The sequence below is a fragment of the Ammospiza caudacuta genome, chromosome 16 (genome assembly GCF_027887145.1).
Source record: "Ammospiza caudacuta isolate bAmmCau1 chromosome 16, bAmmCau1.pri, whole genome shotgun sequence".
In the NCBI taxonomy this organism is placed as follows: Eukaryota; Metazoa; Chordata; class Aves; order Passeriformes; family Passerellidae; genus Ammospiza; species Ammospiza caudacuta.
Genome location: NC_080608.1, coordinates 16220056 through 16229139, shown reverse-complemented (window position 1 = coordinate 16229139; position 9084 = coordinate 16220056). Strand labels below are relative to the sequence as shown.

The window sequence follows — 9084 nt, the reverse complement described above, 5'->3', positions numbered from 1 at the left end:
GTTCCTTTGCTAAACCTCTTGAGAAATGTGTTTGCTGTGTGATTTGCACTGACCAGGCACAGCCAGAGCTCGTGGAAACACTTTGGGAACAAAGCTGTGTCCACACCTTGCTGGGCTGATTCTCTCAGGAGGCAGCGAGAATCCTGGCTCTGCTCGGGATTTGCAGGGAGGAACTGAGCAATGAAGCGAGAGTCGATCTCCCTCTTACGGCCGAATTCCGAACAGCTGCGTTGGGAAGGGAGGGAGGGAGCAGCAATTCCTGCCTGGGCATGAGAGACCCCAGTGCCAAACCCAGCTCTCTTCAGGGAAACTGCTAAAGTTTTTTTTTCCACTGTAGTATAAACCACAAAATATCTGTGAAAGAGTTAAACCGCCCCAGTTCTCTGTGAGTTTGAACCCAGAGCTGGGCAAATAGATAATTATGGAATTTTAGAAGGGCTTGGGCTGGAAGGGACCTTAAAGGTGACACAGGGGATGGCAGTTTGGTTCTGCTCCTTCTGGTGAAGTCTGCTTGAGTCTGTGACCCACTCAAAAACTGTCTTTGTTTGAGGAATCCAGAATCCCCTCAGGTGGAACTGTGACCTTGATAAGGTGATCAGCAGCTGTGGGTTCTGCCTGGCTCTGTGGCTAACCTGCCCCAGGTTTCACTGAAAAGCATTTCTGGAGTTATGGCAGAACAGTTACACAGCAAGTGCCTCAGGAATCATTCCTTTATTTTATATAACATTTGCATAAGTTAAAAAAAAAGAATCAGAAAATGCTTATTAATTCAAAGGAAGAATCAGTTTGACTTAAAAATATGTTATAAACACATTATTCATCATTTAACTCCTGTTCAGTACTTGGAATTAAGTTTATCTTGGGCTGAAATATGTTTGTAAAAATGGATTGCTTTGTGTGTTTGATTTGCATTACATGGAATAATGGGGGAAAGGCAATGGAATTCTGCTGTTGAGGTTTTCTAACAGGACAGCATTTGGGACATAGAGAGGTCAGAGCTGCTGTATGGCTGCAGGGTTTGATGGAAGAAGGGCAGAGTGGGAAAATAAGGAATGTTCTGCAGTGATGCTTGTGCAAATATCTCGGTTTAATGAGAGCTTCTGATTCCTTGAATCAGAATTCCTTGAATCCTTCATCCCCAAACTCCTCAGGCTGTGTTTAACACACCCAGCACAGCAAAACCTGACTCATTCCCCAGCTTCAGTCCAACATCCTCCTGCAGGGACAATTCCACTTCTGCACTGGGTACAGCTTTGTGCTTCTGTTCTGCCGTGGAGATTTCTCTTTCATCACTGAGGTTTTAAGGCTGGATCCTGATTCTGGCTGTGTGACTGGCAGCATTTCATCAAAGGCACTGCACAAGTCCTTCATCAGAAGGACTTGGTGGCTTTTGACACTGTCCCATTGTGTCAGGGCTGCTTCCAAGGCTCTGGTGCAAAGCAAGGATTTCAGAACCCCAACATTAAAGCCTGTGATCCCAAACTGGCTGCCCCAACTCTTCAGGTGCTTCTGTTGTCATCTGAAGGTTCCCAGAGCCACAGGAGCTGTGCACAGGCTGGGCCCCACCAAAGGCACAGCAGTGGCAGAGCTCAGGGTTAACACAGACAGAAGAATGGAAAAGCCTTTTAAAAACTACCCTGAGTCTATTCTCCTTCACTTATCTCATAAAGCAGCTGCCAGGTAGGAAATGTTCAGGTTCCCTCCTCACTGCAGTAAATCCAGCTTGACTTGCTACAAAAAACCCCTGAGCTCCTGTCCTGCTCGCTGACTGCTGCTACTGTCATCCAGGATGTGCCTAAGCACAGTCAGAATCCTTTTCATTGCTCTTTCTAAACTCTGGAACCATTTTTCCCCCTGACTAAATGTTTCAGTTCCTAAGAAGCGCTTGAGAACCCTACCAGGAGGTAAAAGGTCCTTTTCTGTCAAGAGCTGCCCTTAAAGCCCTAAGGGAAAGCATTTATTACACATTTAGAGCAGTCCTTAACCCCCAAACCAACATCCACGAGAGAACCCATTACTCACACAATCCTCACAATATTTTACATTTTTTGGGACACCTTCTGTGGAAAGGATACTAAAATCATCTTATCTCATAGCAAGAAACAAGCCCAAGTTGTTAAACCTGGATTAACCCCTAAAATGTGTAAGGTCACACTTTCCTCAGGGTTCCAGCCATCAGGACTCCTGGATTTCTTTAAATAGTTTCTCCTTAAAAAACTGCTGAAGAAGCCAAGCCTCAGAGATGCTTTTTGAGGTGTTTTATTGCAAAAAGGTGTGGACATTTGCTGGCAGAACAGTTTATCACATTCTCCATTTGACTGTCATCCAGAGGACACTGCATGCATTCAAGCTGAAAGCATAGGACAGTTTCCACCAGGCACCTGAGAAAGAAAAGTCTTCCAAGCAGAAAAAGACAAATTTCCACCTGATCCCCTACTCTGGTGTGCCCTTTGCTCCCCAGAGTTCCCTGGGAAACAGGAGTGACATCAGCTACAGGCACAGCCAACTGTAAACGTGCTCCTGTGCCCAACAGAACTGATCCGGATAACGGATCCTGAAGCTTCAGCTCCAGTTTTGAACAGGAAATTCCTTTCCCAAAGCAGGCAGTGCAGTGAGTTCCACCTGTGCTGGCACCTGCTGCTCTCTGCAACTCAGCAGAGGCACACAAGGCTTCTATCAAAGCAAATCTGACAGCTCTACTTGGTCCCCAAAAAACACCCCACCCCCAAACCCTCCTTCCTTTCTTTGTGCTCCTTGCAGCACCTCTTCCCCACTCCCTCCAGACTGCAGACAACTCCCTTTTCCCTTCCCACCCCCTTGCCCAAAGGCATGACTAATGAACACATGCTGCAGCTCACAGCAAAAATCTCTCCACACTCGGGCTGTCCCTCCACAGGCAGAACTCCAGGTGCACCTGAATTTCCCCATTTCAGTGCCCATTTCCCACAGGCCTAATAAAGGTTAATCATCTTTGGCAGACAGCAACCCTGCACCAAAGGGAACAAGGAATCCATTGCCAGACTAACAGGGCATGTTGCAACTGCAGCAGGATCTCCCTGCAAGGAAAAAAAAAAGAGATTTTAGAGGATGTAAAAGCACCTTCACAAGGCAGTGCGTTAGGAGAGATTAGGATATATTATTAACTGTGGGTTATAATGGACTTTTAAACTACTTGAACCAGACAAATGCAAAAATTCAAGGCATTAAAGCTGCAAGTCACAAGCAAATAACTCAGGGTGATAGTACAGACACTTAAACCCCCATGCTGGTTGCTCTGCTAATTCCAAGCATTAGAACAGCCACTGTAGGTTCTTATTCCTCCTAAATAAATCAGCTGTAGAGTTTATGGAGCATTTTTGCTCTCAGAAAGCCCTGGCAGATGGAACAACTGATAATTAACTTCTTTTCATGCAGCATGGTTTTAAGTCCCCCAGCAAAGCTGCAGATTGAAATTTCCCACCAAGGCAGTGGTTCCTCAATATCCAAATCAACCTTAGCAAGGATGGGCACACCTTGTGCTAAGACAGAGGAGCAGTTATGGCCCCCTGAGGCCCCTGGAGTTATTTTAATCACAAAAGCCAGAATGAACCCGTTTGCCACAAAGGCGCTCTCAGTCCTTGCAGCTGGAAGAGTCAGGTTGTTCTGTTTAAATCAGTTTTTGAGTGAACAGTTTTTCACTCCCAGAGATGCTGCCCTTACTCCAGCAGGACTATTTTGGTCAGTGACAATTCAACACTCCAGTGTTGTTCTGAAGCAGAGATACCCAAAACTTTCAATGCTAAGCCACAATAACTTGTCACCACTCTATTCCCACTGTATTTCAGTACATGATATATATTTTTTATCCATTTGATACAGTTTTGAAGGCAGTCCAGCCACTTCCATGTTAATACTGCTGGATATGCTTTTTCTTTTTTTTTGAATAAAAAGCCTTTTGAGCTCATATAAACCCAGCTCTGGCAGAGTGCACAGTGTTCCTTGATAGCTGATTTACATCACCCCTATGTCTTAGCCCCAGCTATTTTTAGAGGCATTGGAGTGGCAGAGGCTGTGTGACAATAACAACAGGCTGCTGATCAAAGTGTCCCCCCTGCCAGGCCCTCCTCTATCTTGCACTGCACAAATACAGAGATGAGGCATAAGGAATGTCAGCACTGAGTGCACAGATACCAGACCTTTAGGAGGCATCTTGAGATGGAGCAGGAGGATCTTTATTCTCAGGCTCTGGAGGAGGAGCTGGCACATTTTCCTCTTTCTTTTGTGCAGCCAAAAATTCATGAATTGCCCTCTCTATCTGAGGCCTGAAGATGTGGTTTAGTTTTGGATCCACCACCTGAGAAATAATTCTGTCCACTCCAGCTTCCAGCATTCCTGACCTTGAACAAAGACAAAGAAGTCATTCAGCTCCTCTGAAAAACTTCTCCCCAATCTCCTCCAGAAACTCTCCAGAGCCCTCCTGTCAACTGCAATTAACATTAACATGGTGAGAACTGCAGCCTACTCAGAAGATCCTTAACAGGGGCTTGTTTCACTCACCTATTTCTCTCCCTGCTCCCTATAGAATTAACAACTCACATCTGCTCTCCCAGGTACTTAAATGACACCTTGGCCAAGAGCCACTTTTAACAGAGCTCCCGTGGAAACCAGGTCAACATGAAAGCAAACAAACACATTTTGGCCCTAGGAGAGAAATAAGCTATTCTGAGGAGGAGGGCAGGTGACAGCAAAAGCTTTTTTTTGGCTGAGTGGAGGGAGAAGAGCCTTGGCCCCTCAGAACAGGACTGTCACTTGCTCCTTGTCACAGTCTAGACAGAGGGGATTGAATTCTAAAAGGGTTTGAATTGTAAAAACAAGGCAGTGAGAGCACAGCACAGGCTCTGGGCTGAGCAGAGGAGCTGAAGTGCCTGGTGACTGCAGGGGCTGTGCCAGGGCCCTGCATGGTGGGGCACAGATGTCTGGGAGGGTCAGGTCATGTCTGCAAGGGAGCAGGGACAGGAAATGGAGATGGTCATGGCACTGGGAGAGGAGCCCCAGGATGATGAGGCTATGAAGGAGGCAGGGACAGGGCACCTCGTGCCACCTGCAGGTACCAGAGCCTGGGTGGGCAGGACAGACAGCTGGACACCCCCAGGGCTCAGCCCTGCCCCTCCAGGAGGGACAGGGACTGTTCACACTGCCCAGGACTGAGGCTGCTCTTCACAACATTTTGTGCAATACCTCATCCTCCTCTCCCTGATTAAATCTCAGCAGCTTAGGAATCAGTGTGAACTGTCAGAGTCACAAAATGGTTTGGGTTGGAAGGGACCTTAAATCTCATCCCATTCCACCCCATGACATGGCAGGGACACCTTCCACTGTCCCAGGTGCTCCCAGCCCTGTCCAGCCTGGCCTTGGGCACTGCCAGGGATGCAGGGGGAGCCACAGCTGCTCTGGGCACCTGTACCAGGGCCTGCCCACCCTCCCAGGGAAGGATTTATTCCCAATATCTGCTGCAAGCCTGCTCTCTCAGTTGAAGCCATTCCACCTTGTCCTATCCCTCCAAACCCTTGTAAAATTCTCTCCCCATCCTGTTGGCTCCTTCAGGCCTGTGAGGCCACACTGAGGTCACCCCAAAGCTTCTCCTCTCCAGCTGAACAATCCCAGCTCCCCCAGCCTTTCCTCCCAGCAGAGCTGCCCCAGCCCTCTGCCCATCCTGGTGCTCCCCAGGGCAGAGTCTGAGAGAGCTGGGCAGGAGCTGGTGCAGAGATTGCTGGGATGGGGCTGCAGGCTGCACACAAACCTTTGGCATCCTCAGGACTCTTTCTTTACAGAATCTTTAAGGGCTCTTCTCTTTTCTGCAAGTTAAGATAAAGGTCACCCAGCTCAGCACAGCAGCAATAATTTGGATAGCAAATATAAATATTTCCCCACTCAAACCCACCCATTTCAGGCAGAGCAAAAATGTGCATTTTGGGGAGAGCTCAGCCTGCACCAACTCTCACAATGAAACTCAGGGAGGACAACAGAAATTGCTGTGAAAACCTGAATTTTGCCAGCTCTGCCTTGCTTGAGGAGGTTTATGGTTTATAAATCCCATTTGTCGTGCAGCTGCTCACTCACTGGATCACACTCTGCCTCAGCCCGTTCCGTAGCTGGTTCTTGTTCATGGCTGGGTTCCATTCCTGCTTGTCCAGGTGGGTCGAGACAAAGTTGTCAACTTTCTGCCTCAGGTTCTGATAGGCTGGCTAAAAAAAATAAAATAAACCAAATTCAGCAGCTCAAATAGCTCCCAAGAACCCCCTGCCAGAGCCCTGCACAGTGCAGCTATTGTCACACACAGACTGCCCTGCTGTCTGTGCGTCCCTCCTTTCACTCCCTGAACAAAGATAATCCTGTTTTCCCTGAGAAAACAACTGGAAATTGCACAGAACTCTCAGTGTTGGAATAATTCAAGCAGCTGGGTAGATTTGGGCTGAAATTGTAGTGCAAAGCAAACTGTGCAGACAGAGGTTGTTTAAGCAGAGTTTTTGTTGTCTGGAAAGCCTCCACCCCAGAATTCCTAGGAAAGTGGCTGAGCAATGCTGCCACTAAAGAAAAACTTGAATTATTTGCTTCTGTGGCACTAGCAGAGAAGAATAAAAGTATAAAATTGTAATTTAAACATTATTATACTTATTTGAGTTTTATCTGAGGAAATGTAATTCCATTGAACAGGAACTTAACTAATAAATCCATATAAATGCTCAGGACCATGCACATCCTGGATGCAAGGGAAGGGCAAGAGGGAAACAGGGATATTTCAGAGTTTGATGTGTCTGCTCTGGGTGAGGATGGCAGATCCCAGCACAGGGCTCCTGCTGGAAGCATAAAAGCTTTGGGAAAGCAAAATTCAACAAAAAACGTTGAATTTTGACAGCCACTGAGAACAATCCAACTTTACGCTGACAGCCCTATTCAATACTGGCAACAAATAATGAGGAGTTTGCTATGGCTGAGAAAAAAATTAATGTCAAACAGTCTGGGGCGATCTACTCAGGAATCAAAGGTTAAAGGTTCGGTTTAGGATTATAGGGACGTTTGAGAATATGGGAATTTCAGAAATACAGGTTGGGATCAGCACTGCTCCTATGGGAAGGCATTTCCCCAGGAAAGCCTGAGCTGAGATGAAAAGCTGAGGCTGTTCTGTGCCCGTTCTGTGCCCGGGGTGTGGATGAGGCCGCGGGGCTCCCCCGGGAGCGGCAGGGCCTGGGCTCGCTGCCCGGCCCCGGTACCTTGGTGTCCACGTCGGCCAGGCAGTCGCGGCGGAAGCCGTCGAAGAGGCCGCGGCTCTTGAGCTGCTCCACGATGATGGCGATGAGCTGCGGGTCCCCGGGCGGCAGCGAGCCGGGGTCGGTGGGGCCGGGCCCCGCGGCCCCCGCGCCGCCGCCCGCGCCCGCCGCGGCCCCGCCGCCGCTCTCCGACATGGCCCGCGGGCTCCGCGCCGGCCCGCGCTGATGGTGTCACTGCGCCGCGCTGCATCACGGGGAGGCGAGTTCTCCTCAGCAGTGATGCCACACGCTGAGTACTCGTTTAGAACTACAAATCCCAGCGCAAAGAGCGGCGCGGCTCCGCGGAGTGGCGGAAATGCGGGCGCGTTGCTGTCGCAGTATATACTGGGAGTTGTAGTTCACGGGGCGGTGACGACCATCTCCGCATCCACCGGCGGCTGTGAGGGGATGGCGGTGCTGGGATCACCCGGCCGGGGCGGTCACAGGGCTCCCCGTGTGCCCCCGGAGCGGGCTCGGCCGGGCAGAGGGCCCGGGTGTTCCTCAGCATGGCCCGGGTGTGCAGCTGGATGCTCAGGGATCCCCCTGCCATGATAACAGCGAGGCTGTGGCTTGTGCGCTCTCCTGTGCCGCAGTGAGCGCAGAGATGATGTAAATTGCGAATCAAATACATCAATTTTTGTGGGATCGTGCTGTATTTCTATCGGGATCCTGAGACGGGGCTGCCCCCAGCAGGGGCCGTGTGTGCTGAGACCATCGCTGACCCGGGAGCTGTCGGGCACAAACCCCACACGCTGGGTTCGCTCCCTGCCCAGCGATGGGGTACGCAATAACGAGCCCATTTCATCCCAGCTCCTGACCCCCCCAAAACCCCACCCTGGGCATCCCTGGAGCGCTGTCCAAGCCCTCCTGGAGCTCGGGCAGCCTCGGGCTGTGCCCATCCCTGGGGAGCCTGGGCAGTGCCAGCACCTCTGGGGGAAGAACCTTTCCCAAGGGTTCTTCTTTCCCAAAATCCAGCCTGACCCTGCCCCAGCCCTTCCCTGGGAGCTCTCAGGGGTCCCAGGGGCGGTCGCTGCTCGGGGACAGGGACAGGGGCAGAGCCGTGGCCGCGGTGCCGGCTCGGAGCGGGGGAAGCAGCGCGGCCACCCCGGCAGGTGGCACCCGGTCCCCATCCCGTCCCCATCCCGATCGCTTCTCTCGCTTTCTCCCTTGGCAGGGACGAAATTAATGGATTTTAGCCTCGAAGGTAGAGGGGTGGCTCATCTCTTGGGATCCTCGCAGCAGCCAGGATAGCGACGGAGGAGTCGGATATTTATTTATTTGTTTGTTTGTTTGTTTATTCTGAGTGATTTTCCTGCTGCCATGGGCTGGCTCCTTCCCGCGGAAAGGCTGAGAGGCAGCGACCTCAAAAGCAAAACCCTTCAGCAGCACAGAATGCAGCCCAGGGTTTTAGTGGGGACTACTCCGAGCAAAGATCCTCTCCCAATTAACAAATTACTGGAACGGCCTGTCATGCAGGAGGGGAAAATCCTCAGTGCAACCTCCGGTACCCGGGATGCTCCAGACTGGTCTGGAACATCCCTGGGATGCTCCCGGCTGCTCTGGAGCTGCCTTGGCCCCGGTGCTGATGCTGCTGCACTGCCCCAAGACCCTGTGCGAGGTCTGTGCCGTTTCCTGTGGGTGGATGCAGCGACCTCTCTCCCACTATGGCACAATTGATGCTCCAAGGCAGAACACAGGGGGCAAAGCAGGTAGTTATGAGATAATGAGGGTTCACGGGTTCTCTTACAAGCTGTGGTAGAAGTCAAGCAGTGTTTAATAGTTTTGAGATCTGGAGTAG

At 50.5% G+C, this 9084-nt stretch overlaps 1 protein-coding gene across 2 annotated transcripts; it reads right to left on the bottom strand.

Annotated features, from left to right (window-relative positions):
• Positions 1-2819: 2819 nt before the first annotated feature.
• Positions 2820-7453, bottom strand: BOD1 (biorientation of chromosomes in cell division 1). Of its 2 annotated transcripts, XM_058815470.1 has the most exons (4): positions 7251-7453; positions 6100-6224; positions 4176-4376; positions 2820-3056 (listed from the first exon to the last, which is right to left on the bottom strand). In XM_058815470.1, exons 1-3 carry the CDS (start codon positions 7440-7442, stop codon positions 4178-4180), a joined length of 516 nt encoding a protein of 171 aa, XP_058671453.1. In that variant the 5' UTR covers positions 7443-7453; the 3' UTR covers positions 2820-3056; positions 4176-4177. The 2 variants fall into 2 exon arrangements, with proteins under 2 accessions (XP_058671453.1, XP_058671454.1); XM_058815471.1 differs by lacking the exon at positions 4176-4376 and having other exon boundaries at positions 2829-3056.
• Between the last annotated feature and the right edge of the window lie 1631 nt (positions 7454-9084).